Below are 22,611 nucleotides of genomic sequence, written 5' to 3' on the forward strand. Positions count from 1 at the left end.
GAAGGAGGAAAAAACAAGGGGTTTGAACCAAAGGGAAAGTTACACAAAAAAGAAACTGGTTGTGATTATGGTGGATTGTGGATGCACAGTCCTGGGTCTTCTTCCTGAGCTAGGACATGACCACACATTCACTGTTGTATAGTGTTGAATAGTAAAGCAGAATTTGGACCAAAAGCACGTCGGTATTCCATAATTTCCATAATTTGATTGATCATTGAAGCAGTGGTAGAAATCCCAGTGAGTCGTGACATCTGTGGATCCGTCAAAAATGAATTGAATGAATGAAGAGCCACTGAGTGAGTGAGAGTATGCTACATGCATGGTCTGAGACGGCCACACAGATGTAACACACCCTCATAACACAACCAAACCCATGCAGCCATTTTTATTTTGTACTTATTTTGTCCCTACCGAGGTATAAGAGGCAGCTTCATTAGAACACACCAGTGTCTCCTACACAAAACACGTTTGGTTTTTAAAAAACAATGCACGACTTTAATCTACTTTCAGTCTTGTACAGTTTCTCTTTTAACTTGACGGGAGTGGGGGAGGGGGATGGTTATTGGATGTTACAGATGTCTATGTCAGGTTTTTCTGTTTTCTTATGTTGCTACTGGATGTCTACATTTTCCTCAAGATCAATAAACTATTGATCTATTGATCTAGAAGAAAAAATTAGAGACATTGCTGTTCTTGTGTCTTTCTCCTTCTCCTCTGAGTGGTCGTCTTTTGGAGCTGCATCTGTGTCGTTAGTCTTTGTGGCTCCCTCTTCTCTCTAGTCTCCTTGCTCTATTCCTTCCAGAGCCCAACTATCATATACTATATTTGATGCTTCAGATATAAATGATGCTGTAACTACACAGCAGTTCAAAGTTTTATTTGTCACATTCTGAGGTATAATACTCAGTTTGCAAACTCATATTGTCCCCTCTCTATTAGGAGGCTGAAAACCACAGGACATGTCTGTTCTGATTATATAAGTCAGCGGTGCTGAGATGTGTGTTTCTCTCATCTCGGAGGCGACTAGTGTCCATGTTAGCTCAGCATAATGCACGTCTACTGCTTTAACTTAATAGGTTAAGAAATGAAATCCTCATATTTTCAACACTGTGTTGGCCTCAGCTGGGTAAAAACAGTAATTCATGTGCTGCTCTTGCCAATGACGGACAACTCAACATAATATTATGACATAATATGTGAATTGGTGCTATTAGAATTGACTTGACATGATATATGCTGTGCAAGAGAGAGCAGGACAGAGAGGGAGGGGGTGGGAGGGGAGTCACCAATAACTGTTTCGCTAGATAAATTAACCGTATACCCTGACTGTAGCACGTCAGCACAGCAATAAAAAAACCCCGGTTTAAAATATGCTTTATTTTAACTGCCCTATAATTGCAGCTATGATTCTGTTAAGATTGGTAAGATGCATTTTTTCTTGTCTGTTTCATTCTAAGTTCAGACATTAAACTGTAGACCACTGAAAGGTGTCAGTTATAGTGATGCTGACATCAAACCAATATGGCTATCAGCTGCCAAATGCTGAATCTCTGGATCACACAAAGCAGCAGCATGTGAGAGTGACACTCTATAAGCATAAAAACATACATTTAAATGATTCAATAATCTCAAGTTATGTAGGGGAAATGTGCATCAATGTAGTCTAAAAATTAAATACGTATACAACACATACAGTAGAACTTATGGACCAGCCATTTGTAGCAGCTAAAGCAGATATTGTGGCTTGTCAAAGAAATTTGGGTTTAAATTCTTATAAATTTGGTCATTGGGGCCGGGATTGTAAGATGTATTTTTTTTTAGCTTTGTTTGAAAAGAGATGAATTTCCCCCAGTGGATAAATAAAGTTTCTGTCTCTTTTTTAGGCTGAATACACTTGTTGCACTTGTTTTTATTGTTTTGTAATGTTTTTTTTTTCATAACCCAGGATGAAGAACAGGACCCATTACTCAACAGCTTCAGCCAACTCAAGGAAATCCTCAACAACATCAAAGGTATGTGGGACCAGTGTGTAACAACCTGTTTGACTGACAGAACTCAGAACTCAACAAAACACACTTCACTCACTTCAGTCAGTCAGGTATGAAAGAACCTGCATCTCTTCATAAATCTGTCATTTTTCATCACTCACACACAGTCCACTTCTCAACACATGACTTTAATAAACTCAAGGGAATTAGCGCTGTGGATATTTAGTCAGTCATGTGCAGTAGGGTGTCTGTACCTAGTAAGAGTAATAATACTAAAACCCAGCCCAGGCCTTATGTTAAAGTTCACAACCATTAAATTATTAGTTTATTTATCTTTCTTATTTGTACCCTTACACGTTCATTAATTTAATCGGGCTGCTACTGATTTTACTCCTGCAGTGTGTTGGCATGACAACAAATGATGTTATGTTTGAATTGTTTGGAGTCATTGATGAGTGCATGAAATCCTCCTCATTCATCAGAATGAGCCTGTAGTTCTAAGGCGACAGTATGAGTACATATACCCATCATATTTAACCTGTTGTTGCAGGGTGTTCTTGAGTTTGACATGTTTTCTTTGGCTTGGTTTCCTTTGGTTGCCATGCTGCGTTCATATTTCTTACAAACAGGTCGTCCTCGGTGACATCCCCACATTTGTTGCGGGACATGCAAAGTACTGTTCCATGCTCCATGCTGCAGGGGATAGAGATAGGTGATGGTCATGGCATGGTTTTTGCTCAGATATGCATAACGTGGTATTCACAAGATCGGAGTATTAGTAAGCATTATCACTGTTGCTCTCAGTATTATTGTATAAATTATTAATGTATTTATAGATTTCCAATTTATTACTGTGACCAAAAAGTTCTCTCACACATTTTATATCACCAACTCTGATTAAGACCTAGAATTATGAATTTTTGCTGCTGCCAATCCAGACCCGGCCTGTGTGAGGGGGGTGGGGCGGCAAACACACACAGACACACACACTCTGCTCTTAGTAACTGTGGCAGAGAGAGCGAAAGTGTGGTTAAGTCTTGTGTATGTTGCAGAAACAAGTTATTTCTGGAAATATAATGATGAAAAGTAAGGGGTGATCAATCAAGCACAGTTTTAATTAGTTTTTTCCTCTTGCAAAATTGCAAAAAGAACAGATTAGAGTGGCTCTGAAATACCATAACAGTAAGTATAATAGTACAGTATGCCCATCCCGAGGTGTGTGTCTTTAGAAAATCAGCTGATAAACCACAGATTGACCCAGTCCTGTAGCCAAGGTGATTTTGGAAATAGTAACAGACAGGAAGAAGAACAGGAGTACACTATGTGGTTAATAGCAGGCTTATGGTACAGTGTTCATCAGGGGAGTCAGAGCACATTGTTAACATCTGTCATTGTTTATATGAAGACACTTTTTCAAAGGGGAGGGTTTTATTTCCGACTTTTACATGGAGCTTTTGTTTTTGCTGCAAATGCATCCAATTGGTTCTTCTAAATGATTGAGTTCTCCATCATTTGGCTTCCATAATGTGCCCACAGCAGTCCTCTGGTGTTTAACTTATAGCTTAGTCCATGATGCTAATTGAACATTTGTAAAACTTTTTAGTTTGGATGAGGGATTGAAACATGCACAGCTTAGTGTAGCTATGCTCATAGCTCCACATTGGCGTCTCATCGGAATTCTGCCCTGAATACGACGGGGAAAATTGGTTAGTTGACAGAAACATGTCAGCGAATATCGCTACATTTTTTTTTTTTAAGACGTTAGTTTAGGCGGCAGCTCTTTGTTGTTAAGGCGGCCGCCTTAACAGAAAAGCGCTGCGGGAAACCCTGCTATAGTTTTAGGAGTAGGTTCATTACCTTTAATTGTCAGTGCAAGCTGTTTTTAGATTGAGTTATTTCAAAAGCAAGTAGTTCCGAGTATTTGCTTCTTATACATTATTATTTCATAGCGTGGCGAATGTGCAGGTCATAACTTCTTCATGAGAACATTTTGCCGTTGTTGGATTGAGTATTTGATGAGTTTTGAGGGAAAATCGAAAGTACCTTTTCGCAAGCATCTTACATCTCTGCTCCGCTGATCTAAAACCAGCTTGCTCCGACAATTAAAGGTAATGAACCTTTGACTTTAGGGATTATGGCAATAGGCCAAAATGTTGAACTATCCCTTTAAGGCCATAATTCATTTTTTAAATTTTTTTTTATTCGTTTTTTTATTTTCAGGCGTCATGTAAACGTGCTGTGTGAGTGTCGTCACTGATCATTAGTGAGTGAGTGTGTGTTGCAGTGGCGCTTGTCTGACGCCTCCCTCCTCTTCCTGAGAGACCCAAGCTGTCTCTGAGGACAATCCTGAATGTTGTCATGCCTTTGCAATGACAGTGCTGGCAGCTCCCACTGCCCCACGCTACAGTTGTATAAGTTGTAAGCAGTGGGAAAGATGCAACACATGGAGCTCCACCAAGGCCCGGCCCCCACCGCTGCTGTCTTCCTCCGGAGAATGCCTCCGCCACAAAGATGGACAGGCACTGCTGGCTGAGGAGGAATCCACCGAACTGGTTAACCCTGCTCTCTCCCAGTAACTGTTTCCCTTTATAGGGCCCTGTAAAATCTGGGTTCCCCCCCCCCCCCCAAATTCTGTTTTTTTCAGTTTTAATTTTTGGAAATTCATTTTTTTCTGTTTAAATTTTCGGGAAAACTTTTTTAAAAATCTTTTACTCGTATTGTACCACCAAAAAGAGTGTATAAATACAAATTATTTTAAATGCATTGAGCTAACAAACAACACTTTTCCTCCATAACTTAAAGGGATACGCCAACATTTTTTTTTCAGTGTCTTGCCTCACTCCCGAGTCCATGACCAGCAGAAAGACACCATCCTTTCGACTGTGCGTGCAGTAACAAGGGAGATAGAGCCCGTATCGCCCGTAATTAGCTTAGCTCAAACGCTGGAAGTGTATCGGTAATGTTGGCGTATAAGAACAAAAACTGCACTATGCAACATAACACTGCATAAGTACTTCGAGTATCAACAAAATATGAATGCTTGAGTTTTAAACTGTTTCCAGTTCCTCTTCCACCCGAAATCAGCATTTCAGTCAAATTATGTGCCCTATCGATACCTTTAGCCCTTCAGCCCTGTTCCTGTCACCACTGCTGGACTGATTCCAGTACAGGTATTGTAGTTGACCAAAATGGAAATGAGGTGATGTTTCAGCTTTTTAAAGGCATTTGCATGAAATAATGAATCCATGCCAAGAATCTTTTCAGGCTGGGTTGCGTCTTTAAGCCCGTGTCCCCCATGCACACAGCCGCTCAAATGTTACTTCCACTCACTGAAGAGAGACAAAATAGAGCTCAAATAACCACAGAAGAGCCGAATCTTGTGCTTGACAGACTGATCAATTTGTTTTGATTTTCCAGCAACATCACAACCTAATGGATCTCTCTAGCCGCGTCTCAGGAAACACAGCAATATTTTGGTAAGGTAATGGTGTGGGTGGGCTGCGCTGAGCTGCTGCTTTGAGAGTTTTTAGCGGCCCAGCTGTCGGCTTAATGAAAGCACAGTAATTTCATTTACTCTGGTGTGTATCCCCGTTTCCTCTAACAGCAGCAGCCATCCAGCCAAGGAAATAAGAATTAGTCCCCATAAGGTTTCTCAGCCTTTGTCCGTCTCTCCTATTTCTTATTTTCCCATCCTCCTCTGTCGCTCCCTCCGTTTGGCCGAGGGTTTCAGCGCTCTGGCAGCGTAGCGCCGCTGTAACCCGTTTGATTGACAGGACCATATGCCATAGAGCTCCAGAGAAGTGTAGCTGGAAGTATATCATCTGAAATTTTAGTTGGGTAAATATAGCTGGGCGTCTTGTCAAGCAGAGAGATAAATTGTTCTGGGAAAGGAAGTGTTGCCTCTCTTTTTTTGAAAGCAGGAAAAAAATGTTTCCTTCAACTTCTGGAAAATGTAAGGTCCTCCTGAACAATGAGAGCACAGTTGAAGAAGTGCAACCATGGACCATGTGTTGGGATGCCTCAGCTCCATCTTGCTCAGTCATGTAGGCGAATCTGTCCCAGGAAGCCGGAACCTTTCCTCTAAAATGTGGCTGCTTGGATTGAGCATTGACATTTAATGCCCCATTTCTAACCTCATTCGACCCGTATAATAGACTCTTTACTACACTTTTGTGCCGAGCATCTGTCTGTAAGTGTTTACTGGGTAGCAAGGCATTATGGTGTTTGCTGTTGATCTGAAGCGTATAGAACATTATGGTACATGGATTATCATCAGCTCAGTGCTGGAGGAAATGTTTTATCAAAATATGGGAATCTTTAAACAAGGGGTATGAGAAAATATCGATATACTGAAATATTGCAATATTTTGTTATGCAATACTATACCGCTATTCAAAAACATTTTATTGATTTTTAAAAAAAGGAAAAAGAATCACAATATATTGTCTTTAGATTCAGATTCAAAATCATTCTTTATCGTCCCCTAGTGCAAATTTGTTTTCACAGTCCGTATTACATTTAACACGGCAACAACACACAGAAAATGCTTATAGTATCACAATATATCGTTCAATATACAGTATGTACCAATACGTATTGAATTGCTAGATTCTTGCTAATACACACTGCTACTTTAAACCTCTAAAACCCTTTTTAATGTTTCACAGTTCTATTTTAGTGTGGTCATTATTTCCATCTTAACATTTTGAACCATTCTGAGCAATAATTATCAAACAACGATTGTGACTTTGTGATATGACAGTGGCTGTATCGTTGAGCACTTGGCTAAACAGCAGTAGACCTTGTAATGACACGAGTGCCGATGTGGATTGTGTTGAATCTAATCGAAGCGCCACACTGAACACTGATGAGAAATGGTCTCTTTTTATATCGTTGCTGCACACACTCCCATTGCTGTATAAGGGTTCCTACTGTATTTGCTGTCCTAACATCTGAGGCAGCGCTCTGAGCTGCAGATTGAGTCCTCATGACATTGACAGTGTGTCCTCTCCTATAAAGGATTGTCATCAGACAAATCTGTCTGAGTCTGCTGTTGAATAATTCTGTGGATTTATTCTATTGCTGGACTACACCTCAGACATGAAGAGGAAGCACTGAAGCCTTTGAGTCTGACATACATTTTATTTTACCTCCTGCTCACCTTTTTTTTTCTCTCCAGTCGTACCTTTTTTTATGCAGAAGTCACTGAGCCCCGGCTTCTCAAATCTTCAAGTCTTCCCCGCCCATGCTCTTCTTCCCATCAACCCCCCTCTGCTGCAGCAAAGGGCAGATCTTTTTTTTTTTTTTTTTTTTTTGACAAGTCTGCTCCTAAATCCCTTCATTTTTATTCATACAAATACAGGTTTAGAGCCCCATGCAGCCCCTCGGATACAAAGCCAGAGTGGCCTTTTGACTGACAGCTTTCTCCTTTTCATCCAAACACTAACGAAATTCACAAGCACACCTCTAATTGACCCGAATCACCAGCACAGCACCAGAGGTAGATATCAGGGGGGCATGGCAGTGGATTTACAGCATGAACATTGTAGAGGATGATCTGATTGCTCTCCAGCAGACCTTTTAAAAATAATTATTCCAGTTTGCCAAAAGCAAAACACAAAAGGGCTAATTTGACATGGGATAGTAGAATTAAGACAGAGGTAATATGTTTTTAATTATGTAGTCTTCGGCTGAAAATGGATCATTCATCCATCCAGTGCCCTGTGTATTGATTTCATCAGTTGAAATGAAATGTAGTCATTGTCAGTGTCACTATGCTTTTCCTTTTTATTTTCACGTAGGTTAATCCATGTGCTACTGGCTACCTCATTAATTCATCACATTGTATCCATGTCGGTCATCAAGTCAGAATGCACACATGCTGTCCCTCTTAGCCTCAGTCCAAGGTCAAGTGTGTGTGTGTGTGTGTGTGTTGTCTTCAGGCAGACGCTCCTGGGCCTCCGGGGGGGTCGCAGCCCGAACCATTGGGAACCAATCGTGACTTTTTTTTTTTTTTCAACCCTCCTTCCTTCTCCCGCCGAACCCCTTCCTCTTCCCTGCCATCTGATCTTCACACATATATCACTCCCAATTGAACCGGCAGGAGGCAGCTGGCAACTGCCGAGGAAGAGCAACCATAATTCATGTCGCTCAGCCACTTATGCAAATATGTTTACTCATGATGGCATTCTGAGCAAGGAGAATCTGCCTCATGGCAATTCTTTACATGTCTGCCGCGTGCCCCTGGTGTCCCGTAGCTTTAAGTATGAGACTGCAGGTCAGATTCTCCGTCCCGCTGTCAGTGTTATTTTTATGACATGGTCAGAAGACGATAAACTGAGTGGGCAGACCTGTCACTTCAATTAATTTTTTGTCAGGCATTGACATTAGCGGGATATCGCTCTTGGATCAGTGAATCCTGCAATATGTGTGTGTAAGATTCATTTAAAAGGAATTGTAGCATAGCTACAGCAAATTATCATTTCATATCATATCATATAAAATATTACAATTGCTATAATATGTAGTTTGGTCTCCTCATATATACAAATAAGTGTCAATGTAATGAGTTTTTTCTTTACAGATTGATTAGGGAATTTAATTTCATTTTAGTTTGTCTACATATCAACTTTCTTTAGCAACAAGTGCCAACCCAGCAGGTTTTTTCTTTGCAATGAACTTCACTTATTTTGATCTGGAATCAAAAAGAAAACTAAACTTTTCTTTTGTTTTTTACACTTTATTGATCTGAAATGAAACTGCAGCCATGGTCAGTTCAGATGATGTTACTATAGGTTATGATGCTTGAATCTAATTGGGAGTGTGTCCTGTCGCTGACCGTCCTGCTGCTGCTTGACCGCCTGCATGTTCATATGTGAAAAGCCTGAATATGTAACGGAGAAGAAATGAAATAGGGAGCGTACAGATCTGTTCTTACTCAGCAGTAAAACTCATACTGTGAGTATCATTTTAGTCTCTGTTGTAACGTACAGTACATGTAAACTTATTCAAATTAATCAGTTCATTACACACAATATTATTTTGTCCATAAAATCTCAGAAGTTCTCAGCCCGAGCTCACAGATGGCTTGTTTTGTCTGAGCTGCTCCATGGTTTATACAGGTGCTGCAGAATGACAAGCCTTTGGTCTACCAGTTGAAAAAGTACCCATCAAAAGAACTATGATTAATTGTAGCGGCTTCCCCTCCCAGACAGGCTGCCACCTAGTGCTGGTTAGTAGCTGTAAATCTGGCCAGTTAACAGCACCCTAACCGGGGACTGACAGGAAGGCTTAGGCCCAGTGTGAAGAGGGGATGCAACTGTTGTCCTGTCTCAAAGCCTCTCAACAATGTGCTGAGTGGATAGAGAGTCCCAGTAGAAGGCTATTAATCATGCCGCCCGGGGTGTCTGGGTGGGGGCGGTGGTTTGGGCTCAGGCATGGAGGAAACTGAGGGTTAGATGGAGGGATAGAAAGAGAGGGGAAAGATGTGCGCAAAACAAACTGGACCCCCATAAACCCCCAAGGGAGGAGGTGGGGGATAGGACTAAAAGAAAGAAAAGAAAAGAAAAGCTTCCAACATTCCTGGATGAATTTGAAACTTAACCTTGATTGTGATCATGAACAGCTCATGCAGAGCTTACTGTACTTTTGAAACGCTCTCAGTTATTAGCACATTTAGCTATGTGGACATAGGAAGAGCTAAAAGCTTTTTTTTTTTGGCAACTTATAATGTGACATACATGATTTAAAAAAAAAAAAGGAAAACTAATAAAAAACATACAAAACTAAGCACACAAAAAAACATGTAAAGGACAAACACCAACCGGAAGGTAGTACAAAACCAAAACCAACCAAATTATCTTGTATAAGTATCATTTCTGTTATTTTATGTTATACTTTAAGTTATTATACGTTGACTTCTTAATCAGTATCTCTCTCCCTCCAGTTTTATTATGTTTATGGAATTAGACAGTATAGGACTGAGAAAGATCTGTGAAAATCTGAATTTTAATGTACATATGGATGGACAGTAGTATGTTTCCAGGGGAGGAGGGCTCCTTTAGAGGCTCCGCCCCTTTCCAAATTCTCAGACGCGTACTGCCAAAGCACCGACGCTGTGGTAACAATGTTGTGTTTTTAGATCTAGGTGTTGTACAGACACGATTTAGAACAAATGGCCAGACTACAGCTGCTGCAGCAAGGCTAACATGAGGAGAGGACGGAACGGTTTCTAGAGCCACAGACAGAGACACTCTACTGTAGCTAACATCACACATACTACAAAGTATTATTGTTAAATGCAAGTCATTTAACAATAATATGACACCAGAGCCTTCTTTTCTAACTAACCAGTCAGGGTTAGCTGTCACAAACAGTAGCTAACAACACTAAAAAACAACTGATGTCACCCACCTGTCCCGCAGAAACAGAGCAAACGCTGCGGTTGGACGGACTGCTGCAGCTACTGGAACACATTCCAGCTGGCTGCTACAGGAGTCACCTGGTGTATGATCATTCAAATTTGAGATATGAACATGTCTGATAAACACATCGCACACAAAAGAGATGCTGTGTTGGAACATCAGTTTTTTGTCAGCACTCACAAGAGCAAACCTAAACATGAACAAGTATCTATTACATTGTGATTTCTTACCTTACCTGTAATTGTTCTGTTTTACATATCGAGATAACCTGTGTCTTGCCACCTTTGTTAGTGTTTATATATATTTTTCAATATAATTTCCACATTAATAAATTGATTAATTGTCAGTTCAGCTCCACAGTTTTAGTTTACATGTAAAAAGGCTTTAATCACTGCACTGTTCGCTACTTGCTACACTAAGTCCATTTTTGATGTGTTTTGGATCACTGCTTCTCTTCTCTGGATATTTTTAGCTTTCATATAATCTGTTTAACAACACTGCACTGCTTTGTCTTAACACTTGCGGGGCGCTGCGGAGAGGTTAGCTTAACAGTTTATTGGTGGAAAACAACTCGTCATAAAAAAAGGGGCCAAGCATGCTAATGTCAGAGCTGCTGTTTGACTTGAGGGATTTGTATTATGTGGACAGTGCATAAGTCATGGCCAGTTAATGGCACCCCACCACCACCACCACCACTATTCTGATTTCTGCAATGCTGCCAAGCTGGAGGTTGTAAAATATGTTTGTGGAGCGACTAAAAAAGGGTCTTTGAATCTGCTGCACCTTTGACAGAGCCCTGTAATTCCATATTGACAGTTATATGGGGCAAAGGGATACCGAATATATCCCAGCAGCACACCCTCCTGCTGCCCCGTTGATCATTATCATAACCATACATTGTTCTATAGAGCGAATCACAATGGAAAGTCTGCATTAAGAATGGAGGCCGTTGTTGTAATCTCTTCAGTAGGACAGTAAAGCTGGGTCCGCCCCAGCACTAACAGTGGAAGCAGCACTGGTGTAGAGGTACTGGCTTTGGGGTTGGGGGTTGTGGGGTGGGGGGGGTGGATGTAGGAAGGTTGTTGTGGTAGAAAATAAGGGCCCATATTAGTATTTTGGAGAGGCACTGTCTTGACTGTCTTGCTTGTGTGGCGCTCACATCCTTAAGCCTTTGGTGTCTCAGTGTGAATCCCACAATGCCTTGATGGACTGGGTTAATAAACCTCTCAGCAGCCCCCCCCCCCCTCCTCTTCCTCCCTCCTCTTCCCACACACACACACACACACACACACACTGAGCAAACTGACTGAGCACACACATGAAGTCTCTTGACACACACAGCTGCTTGTTATTTCATGCCCCATAAGGGTGCTGTGACCACGGACATTGTAATACACATATCCAATTAGCTAAGCATAGCATCACACATCGGTCTCAAGCTGGGAATCTCACAGATACAAACATGCTGCACTTGTACTGGACAGAATTTATTTTCTTGTTGGTCTCAGATCAGTGAGCACTGCTTTTTTTTGTTTGTTTTTGTTTTATCGCAAGCAAGGACTTAAAGTTGAATCATTTATCGTTGCACATTGTGGTTTTTACCGACCTCCACTTTATCCTCTCGGAACGTCGTGTTAGTGTGTTTCCTACTAATGTTCTTGATTATAATGATTTGTCATGATTATAATGATGTGTTGGTCGACTGTGGGGAGGTTCATGTTGTGATACAACACAATATGGTCCATTCCACTATATTTAAATGACCACATTTAAAATGATAACTAAATATTATTATAGGATACATAGGCTCTTTTGGTTTTTGCCCAGCTCAACACATTACCAGGGACCTGATTTTGGTTAAATACAGTATTTATGTTATTAATGCTTTTTCTTTCACTGGCAGAAATGTAATTCAACTAGCTAATGTTTTTGTGGTTCAAGGCAACAAACTGTTATAGTTTTCGTTATTATAAAAGCTTTTCAAATACTGTATTTCACTGATAACTAAATACAATAAACTTGTAGTATTATATTAAAGGTCCAGTGTGTAAAATGGTAGGAAAACCGTCACACCTATCGTTCAGATTCTAGATTGCAGTGCTCACTCGCTTGCTCGCACTCACCCCTCCCATTGGCAAAGTGACGGTGGCCTCCGAGGACAAAAAGACTTGTTTATCACGAGTGGGAGTATTTCAGGAGCATGGAGCGATGAGGTGAAGATCTAAGCCATTTTACGATATGACTCCTCCTTCTTTACTTCCGCCTTCTTCTTTGTTGGTTTATTTATGAACGTGAAACTCTTGAAACATCCTCTGGCTGGATTTTCCGTTCAGGCTGCCGTGCAAACATGATGGCGCAAGATGGCGACACTCTCTAAAACAAGACCCATATAAAAGAAGAATTATAAGGCTACGAAAACCAAACAAATTTTATTTTATAGCGATTATACGCATACAAATATATTCATGGGTAGTATATTCAGATTTTGCCAATAAACCTTGTCAATTATTACACATTGGACCTTTAAGAACCACATCTCCTATAACGCCCGGGGGTGTTGTATACACAAAGAAATAAAGGCCAGCCCCCAATACAGGCCGGAGCAAACTAAAAATCCACTGCCTGGGACAAATGGAGCAAATGGAAAGAAAATATAAATTAAGGAGGCTTCATCTTAAAATATTAGGAAATAAACGTATAAAACAGAGGGAATTCACAATAAAGGCCTCTCTTTAATAAAAGCCTGCCTCCAATAAGGGCCTGGTACTCCGGGCAGTAGAGTAAATGAAGACCAAGGTCTCTATTTGAGGACATACAGTATTCCCCTTCCGCTTTTTGGGAGATAAACTCAACAGTCTTATCCGGTGAATATGGACAGGGTGATACTTGATTTCATTTCAGTGTGTAATTACTAGACAAACTCTACACAAACTCTCCTGCTGGGTGTCCACTCAGAATCACAAGGCTCTCACCTCTGAGTGGACACCCAGGTTCAGAATTAGAAAAAGCTTCCCTATTTCTGGGCTGCAGCTGGGCGGGTTGAGATGAGTGTCTGCTGTAAGGTGACATAGGTCTAAAAATTTCTTGTGGATGGGTTAGGGGGGAGGGAGGGGGGCACGGCGAGAGGAGAACAGGCATGCTTGGTGGGCAAATGGGGTTGGAGGGGTTGGGGGGTGGGGGGGGGGTGATTAAACAGCTGGTCACATTTCATAGCGCAAATATTGAGTCAAAAAGAGGTGACACATGCAGGAGGAGCGCTTTAAACTTGTTGACGCACCCCCTTCATAAATAGAGCGGGATCAACGCCGCTGATAACAAATTTTGACAAAAGCCGTCCCGCTGACAGGGGAGCGAGCTGAGCAGGTCGGCCGGCCCCCGCACAGCTGACCGCCAGACACGCTAAACACCTGGGACAACAAGAAGGTGTTGATTGCTCTAAAAGCAAAATAGACCTGCTGATATGTAGAAGCATGTTCACTCCCCACAAGAGACGCGGCTAAGACGAGGATTTATTCATACGGGCTGCGAAGAACCTAGGTCAAAAGAGCTGTTGTTAAAATTTGAATTGTTTTTTTTCACTTATTGTTCGGTATCAAGCAGCGTCTCTGCATTTACAGTGTTTATTGCTTTTCTTTTCATTTTTATATTATATTACATTCTAAATTCTCTAATGCATTGTGCATCTTTTTTTTTCATCAATATCACTAATGTGGAATCACAGTTGCAACATGACGATGCATCTGTTTGTCACTGTCTATTTCTGAAGTATGAAGTAAGATTCAAATCACCAGTCTCAGTCAGTTTTACACTACTAACCACAAACTGTATGGAAAGCTAGAATTCATTTCTGAACTCTAGAAATCTTCTTTTTTTTGTGATTTTATTTTCATATAATGTGATACACCATAGTGACAAACATATGATAAAAAAATGAAAAACTAACAAGAAACATAAAAAACTACAAAAAACGAGTCAAATAATCAAATGTGTAAGCAAAGGACAAACACCAACAAGTAGAGTACTTCTTTCCCTCTGCACTTTGAATATTCCTCAAAGGTTCGGTAATAATGTAGGGAACTCCACTGGCACATATCTGTCCATTGTAATTCATAATCCTTTATAAGAAGTGTAACCCCCCTCTGTGCTCTCGCTCTTCCAAGTCTGACCAGTGTCTGTATGCACAAAGCAGCCAGCAGCCATCCCAGCTATGCAGATCCGTCTATCTTGGTTTTAAACTGTAAAAATTCCTGCTGAACTGGCCGGAGCTGTGCAGGTTATGAGCGTTGAAACGTTACTAAATTTATGACCTAGAGAGACTCGGTGTGTGCCCGGTTGCCGGGGGTGACGGGGGGTGCCGTCTTCTGGTGTTTGAGTAGACTTGAGGTGGTGTGTGGTTGGTGTGGGGGAGGCACGGTGGGGCTCAGACACAGAGGTCAGGGGGAGAATGAACTTGTGAACTAGTGGCACTGTTGTTACTGTTGGAGTCAAGTATAGGTCAAACTAATCCAGGGCTCAAAGCACAGATTCCTCTAAACTCAACACCACAGATGCATTGGTCTGGACTTTATACTGTATGTCTCTTAGAGAACACCCCTACCTTTTCTTATGGGGGCTCAGTGTGTCATTAGGAGACAGAGTGCTGCCCCCCCCCAACAAAGACTGTTCTAGTTGGTGTGAGGTCATCAGTTCAAGTCATTAGTCAACTAGATGGTGCGTGTTTAAAATATTGAATTAATTTAGTTACATTTTCAGTTATGTTGATTATTATGTAGATTATTAAAGGGATATTTCAACATTTTGGCAAATTGGCCTATTGCCATTGCCAAAATGCCATCCCTATCCACAAGTTTCCGAACGTCATCTATGGTCAAAACCGGAAGACGGTTTTGCCGGTTTGGTGGAATTGTACGTTTACGTTTCCATGGTTTTCAGTCGTTGTCATAGTTGCGGTAAAAACATGGATCTATTAACGCTGGCTTTTAACACGGATGTCAATTTGTGTGATATCCACTGTTAAAAGCTGGTGTGATGATCCATGCGTTTTACAGATTTTCATTGAAAAGAAAAAAAAAAAAATCCATGCATTTACCGCGACTACCGAAACCATGGAAACGTGAACATAAAATTCCACCAGAAGAGCAAAACCGGCAAAATAGGCTTACGTTTTTGACGTTCGGAAAAAGGTGGATAGTTTTAGGAGTAGGTTCATTACCTTTAATTGTCGGTGCAAGCTGTTTTTAGATCAACGGGGCAGAGGCGCGCTGTATTTCCACATTTCCCTCATCACACTCATCAAATACACAATCCAACAACTCCAAAACGCTCTCGTGGACAAGTTGTGACCTGCACATTCACCACGCTATGAGATGATAATAATATATTGCTTTCGAGGCATATGCGTAGCCGGAACTACATCCCAGACACGGCTGCTCAGCAGAGTATTTGCATCAAGTGTCGTAATGTAAAGTGTGGTGAATGTGCAGGTCACAACTTGTCCACAAGAGCATTTTGGAGTTGTTGGATTGTGTATTTAGTTTGATGAGGGAAACGTAGAAATACCGTGCGCCCCCGTTGTGTTAGCTGAGCAGCTTGTGTGCGTCTCTGCCCCGCTGATCTAAAAACAGCTTGCACCGACAATTAAAGGTATTGAACCTACTCCTAAGACTATATGGGTTATGGCAATATGCTAACTTAGCAAAATGTTGAAATAACGACCAAACCTGCTGGTTCTGGCCTCAGGCTTCCTTTTTTATTTATTTTTTTAACACATCTTCTTACTGGTTGTATTGTACTCTGCACTGTTGATTTTGGTGATGATTGACTGCTAACAGGAGAAGTTACAGTAGTTCAGCTTCTACACTGTTCTCAGACCTGCTGTACGTCCGGCCCCATTTGGTATTTCATTCAAGTTTCATCAGGTCGTTATTTTTGGTAGAGTAGAAAATAAATTTTACCATCATGTCATCATCACTATTATTATTGTGTGCCTGTATTAGAACACAATAATGATACATCAAGCCAGGCACTTTTTTTTCTCTCCTTTTTCGGTCTGGTCCAGGTCCAGATTTAATGCTAGTGAGACGGGCAGCGTCGGATCTGGGCTTTACACCTCGGCTGCTCAGGCAAAATTTTCAGACCTGTTGAGAACTCTATAACTGAGCTGCTTCAGAGAAATACACATCTGTAATACTGTTAATAGTGTATATGAGCCTCTTGTTCATGAACGTGCAACAACCAGCAAGGATAATGTTAGAATTAAGCGGCTACGCTTGGTGGCTAACTTTAGCCTGAACTGAACAATGTAAATACATTTTAAGGTCAGACCTCATGAATCTCTTATTGATCTCATTTGATCGACTATTAGAGAGCAGCTGTAATTTTTAGATAAGGCTTTTACCTGTGACTGTATTTAAACTATCTTTACAGCTGATTAGAACAGCTTTCTGATTAACTCAAGTACGACAGACCAAATCTATTTTGATGAGGAAAAGTGTCGTACGCTGCAACAAGGCCAAAACAGAGGGCCTGTTGGCCTGTTGGCCTGGACCAGTGAGGTGTGATCTTCACTGTCAGAAGAAGTATCTTAATGACTGTTGGGTAGATTCATTCATGTTCTCTATAAGACTAACTGTAATCATTCTGGTAATCTATATGGATACCATGATCTTGACATGAAATCTGCTCACCAGTCGTGGCATAACTTTGTTTTGACTGTCCACTTGTATAAAAGGCTTTAAAATAGTTATATACCGGTATGCACATGGACAGAATGGATGTTATATTAATTGGATCAAATACAAATGTTTAAAAAGGGATTTCATATTGTTTCTGATACTGATTTAATTATTTACTTTTTTTTCTCAGTTTGTTTGTTTTGTTTTTTACTTAGATTGTATTTTTGATTCCCTGAGTCTGATCCAGTACTTTAGATCACCTTAATGCAATCCATCCCCTTTTCACACCAGGTGTTGTTGTTTTCTAACTGTTGTTGTATTGGTATGTTGGTGTCTGTAGTTTGTTCTGTTTGGTTGCTGTGGTCTGGTGTGAAATAAACAGTGAAACTACAAAATGTTAATAGAAAATCTAGCATTAAAAATGAAATGACACACTGCAATAAAAGCTGTGTTCTTATGCTTTTGGCACAGTTTATTTTTCAGAAGCTCCGTAACTGTTCCTAAACTGTAACGTTTCGGACCCAAATAGATAGACACAAGTTCATATTGTAGGTTCTGACTCAGATCCTGTATCACTGCACATGTGTTTGTACAGTTGTGTTGCAGAGCGGATATTCATAGCTGAGCACAGATCTGGCTTGAAAGGAGCTAACAAAGCCACCAAACAGGCAAGTTAATGTTGAAGGAAGCTGGATCAGGTGCACATGCAGTCACTGGCTGGTTCATTCTCAGATGATCAAGCAATAATAACCACCGCATCTTAACGCTGATGATAGCTCATAGCTGAAATGGGTTCATCAGTTACCCAATATTAAATAACAGGATCATTTAACTGAGTGGCTACAATGTTTTCATCAAGTTAATCTTGGTTTGTCATTAGTCATTGGGTTAACATTGATTAGCATCCTGATCAGACCTGCAGGCAGTAAAGCTGACGAAAAAGTTTTACCCACAGTTTTTGGGTAAAGAGTCTGAGAGGAAGTATTTTTTTCACATGATCTAAAATGTATTGCTTGTTTTGCAGTGAGAGTTTCCCTGTCACCACTGAGCTCAAACTGCTTTTTGGGGCCTGTTTTTTTTTTTTCTTTGGATTGGTGGTGAAAAAACAAACAAACTGCACATCTAATGAAATTTCAGTCTTTTACAGCTTTTTTTTTTTTTTAACAGCTCAACAAATGTTGCTCTACTTGCAAATTTAAGTGCTGGTGAATTCAGCTTGTCTATTTATTACAACCTTACAGAATAATAATCATCTTTTTATATTGGTTTTGTTGAAACAGGGTGTTGAGAGTATTTCTGTGTATAAAACAACTGAATAGATTTCTTGTATTTTTTTAAAATCACAGTGTAGTGTGTGTGTAGTTTTTTTCCTGTCCTCTGTGAAGACGGCTTAACTAAAGGTGTGAATATGATGTTTATGTGGTATATACGTTTATCCTACAGCTCTCTACTGTTGTTTACAGAGAAAATGCGTTCAGTCACACAGTCACTTACACCCACACACCCATGCCATCTTCTTTAAAGGTGACAAAAGGGATAACCAATTGTTTTTCTGTTTATCAGAGGTGACATGACCAGTGGCGCAAGGGGGCGAGGAGGCCCTGTGTTGCCATAGCTAAATATACATCCCTGACAGCTCCATAATAGGTTCCAGGAAGTTCAGTCGAAAATAAAAACAAAGCAACATTTCTAGCTGATTGGCTTTGAAAGGCCGTTTTTCCTTGCTGAATGGGAAAAATGTGGACTTCAGCATTCCATGGCTGTGATGCCAGTCGGATTGGATAGGCGCAGCCTTGCGTGTGCAGAACGAGTTTGGTGACTGGGAGACACATTGCACTGCAGAAAAACCAACTTTATGGGAAAGAATTTGTCTACATGTTGGAAACAGAGTTTACAGCAGCGAAAAATAACAGGAAAGTTTTGGAGCCGGAGCGCGTCCGTCGGCTCTGTGTTGTACATGTCATGATTTTTTAATTTTGCAAACCAGTGCAGGCATGCGCGTGCTTCTGACCCCAATAGCTTTCAAAAAAAATATTGTATTGACACTGGCACCTTTCCACTTTTTTGTAGTGTAGGTCATTGAAGAACGTGAGGCCCACTATTTGGTGGTTTGGAGTGTGTGTAACTGTAAACCATATACTCCTAGTTTTCATGTAGATTATGTTCACTAACCCTTTTCTTTTTTTTCTTTTTTTAAAAAGATGTCTACTCTTTTGCTTTTCCAGATGTTGAGATGTTGTGCAGTGTAATGTCCGATTGTGAAAAGATGGTGCGTGTAGTGATGATGACACCTCGTTTCTCTTTTCTCTTGAGCGATAACGCCGGCGGACGTTAAACGGGACGAGGAGTTTCCGAGAGCAGAGCCACGGGACAACGTGTTTACAAACACCTTCGCTTTCAGTACAAAATCTAGAATGAATTCATAAAGATAATGCACTCCCTGGATTCAGTCCCACTTGCTCAGCTGTCTGACATTACCACACAGTATCTTTTGAGGAGCCACTTTACTGCAGCATGGTTTAGAATTACTGCACTCCTGGCAAACAGCCTCAGTGTAAGACTCCAACACGCCTTTGGTAAATTATGTTTGTATTCCTTTTTTTTTTTTTTTTTGGTCTTTCTGACTCTCAAGTTTGGTTAAATAATGTGCTGAGAGATGGTTTATGACAAACAGCAAGCCCTAGGGAAGTGCACTTTATACATCAGTGGAAGTGAGCTGCCAAATGAACAGCAGTGAAGTGGCTCCCATTTTTCTCCTTCTCCACCACTCGGCCGCCTTCTCCAGTCCAACCAACAAACCTGCATCTCACAGAGGCAGAAGAGAAGAGATGCTTCTTAAGTGATTTTCCACTCTGATTAGAATTGTAATTCTACAAATAAAATGTAATTTAATCATCATTATGCCACACAAGATTGAGCTAGATGGTCTGTTGTATAATGTAACTCGGAATACACGATAACCTTTTTTCCCCCACTGATACCGGTAACTGCTTCTCCTAACTGATGCTGATGCTGATAACCCATAACAGTTTATATACACACCTGAGGTTAGGAAAGGCAAAGATGTAGATAAAGATAAAGTTAAAGCCCCGGTACGGAGCTTTTAACTGGATACGCAAAAGTCTCTGGTCCCGTCTTCTTTCCGACGTTTCCAAAACAAATCTACACGCGCCGGCCAGACAAACGTCTTCACAACAGTGGGAAATGCAGTCTTCATTCTGGCAAAACACCACCACTTTCGTCCACAGGGCCCGCCAAAATCAACACTAAATGAAAAGTCTGTACAGTCGCTTTAACACTAACTTCTGATTTAAAGTAATATAACTGACATCACTACTGTAATCACAACAAAAACAGTTGTGACTCTTCAAATTTCAACATTTATTATTGTTTTAAATCAACTTAGGGGGCGAACAGACTGAAAATGAACCCAATCAAGGCAATGCTGTCTAAAATAATTGGCTTTATAGTATGCGGCCAAAAATTTCATTATCGGACTTGGGCCGATAATGATCGCTACCGATCGTACCAATGTAACTATTAAAAGTAGTTTACATCAATACAAAACAGCTTATATAAAAAATAATAATAAATAAAACTCCAAAACTAAAGTCCATTTTTCACTTTTTGTGAGCAAAACTGTTGGTCACCCTTAATGTCTGTCTGTAGCTTGCAGTGTTAGGGTTAGTTTTTGCCTGACAACAAATAGGTAAAGTGGGCCTGTGTGGTGTGAATGTCGGGGGCGATCCCCTGGCTCTGCCCTCCTCTTTAAATCCAGTCCTGTTGCTCATGAGTTCCCTTGAAGCTGTTTCTCGTATGGCAGACATGTCGGCCAACAGGGGAGTCATTTCTGACAGTTGTCGCCTCGGTCTGCTAAGCCAGCGCAGGACGTCTTCAACCACTCTGAGCGCAGCAATTCACTGCCCCGCTGGGAATAAACCTGATCGGCTTTAATGTTTCCCCGCCCTGGAGCCTGTGTGGCATCAGCGGTAACAAATGTCCCCTGTAGGCCTCTGTTGTTTGAAAGTCACTGTGTGTTGCCATAGAGAGGGCGAGCTCTTGCACACACAGCTTCTACAGTACATGATACTAAGGCCTGCTTGATTGTTTTGAAAAAATGCTCTTACAAGAGATTTTAAAAACACTTTGGTGGTTTAATAGAAGTTTTTAAAATTTGAAATGTAATCAGTTTAGTAATTCTTTTGTCTAATGAGTGAACACTGTTTTTTTTCCTCAGTGTGCTTCAGTGAAGTGCTCGTCAGTACAACGACTTAACAATCCTTTCTGATGCAGGATCAGATGGAACATGGCCACTTCATGCAGCCATGTCAGAATACTGTAATGGTTTTGAACCAGGGCATTTATTTTGTAGCCCTGCAGTGTTGGATTAACATGTTGTTTCAGAGTGTTTAAAGAGAAAAAACCTTAAAGCAGACATTCTTACAGGCTATTATCCTCACTTCGCCCGTCTGTGATGGCAGAGATTTCACCACAACTTCAAGAGTGGACATTTGGTAAAATTAGATGTGTTTGGACAACACAAATTCATCTGAAGCATATGAAGAACTTAAAGGTGCCATATGTACGTTTTATGATTACCACATAGCACTGAACAGCTGCACAGCATGAACAGTGTTGTTTATTTAAGAATCTAGATGAAATGCTACAGATTCAGCATCAAACTTCAATCTCTTGCTCACCAGCCATGGAAAGCAACACTTGTCTTAATTCTAGTTTTGGATTTAGAAATAACGCTTCCCATAGGGTGTTAAACATTTTGTAAACACAGCAATAGCTGAAGCTCCAGGAGGGGAAAACTTACATCAGCTGCTTTCAGGGTTACGCTCAGATTGGTACAGGTACAATACATTACCACTTTACATTGCATCTCGTCTCGTTTTTGTCTCGTGATAAAGGTTAAGCCTACCACACACATAAAGATAATCTGTCTGATTTTGCCCCAATTTTCCCCCCTCTGACCAAGGACAAAAATCGCCCGATTATCTTAGGCTCTTATGAGAGTCTCCTGTGGTGTGTGGTGTGTTACGAGTGAAGTTCTCCCGACAGTCGGCTCGGAAAACGGTCGGCCCCGACAATCATCACCGTTTGGATCAAAAGTCGGTTTGCGTGTGGGGGAACCCGACAATCCCGAGTCACCGTCTCCGCGGAATGTGACATGAAATTGAATGTAACCAATAAAGAAGCGAGCTGACTGAAGGACACATAGCCTAACAAACCAGTGTGGCTAACGTCTCCATGGCTACAATCAACATAGTACATCAGATCACGTTTGATCACGCAAGATTTCTGGCGTGTCATGAGACAAATCTTTATGTGTGTGGTGTGCTGTATTTGGAATATCGGAGCACACCACACACAATACGATCAAAACTGTTCAATCAAAGGTTTTTTATCTTCATGTGTGGGGTCTCTCACAGATAAAAAAATCAGTTGAGATTTATAAAATCTTTGTGTGTACCAGGCTTTAGTTGACGACGATATTTCGTCATAATTTTCATTGAGGAA

At 40.8% G+C, this 22,611-nt stretch overlaps 2 protein-coding genes across 2 annotated transcripts in view; one reads left to right on the plus strand and one right to left on the minus strand.

The window, feature by feature from the left end:
- The window catches only part of LOC146973858 (core histone macro-H2A.2-like), a 248,522-nt gene that overhangs the window by 107,586 nt on the left and 118,325 nt on the right, over positions 1-22,611 (minus strand). The window lies entirely within an intron of this gene.
- gbf1 (golgi brefeldin A resistant guanine nucleotide exchange factor 1) overlaps positions 1-22,611 on the plus strand; it is a 126,459-nt gene that overhangs the window by 3,769 nt on the left and 100,079 nt on the right. Inside the window, 1 exon segment of the mRNA XM_085800839.1 lies at positions 1,946-2,012. Coding sequence (XP_085656965.1) covers positions 1,946-2,012 — 67 coding nt within the window.

The sequence above is a fragment of the Trachurus japonicus genome, chromosome 15 (genome assembly GCF_045865225.1).
Source record: "Trachurus japonicus isolate A0001 chromosome 15, Traja_1.0".
NCBI classification, from domain to species: domain Eukaryota; kingdom Metazoa; phylum Chordata; class Actinopteri; order Carangiformes; family Carangidae; genus Trachurus; species Trachurus japonicus.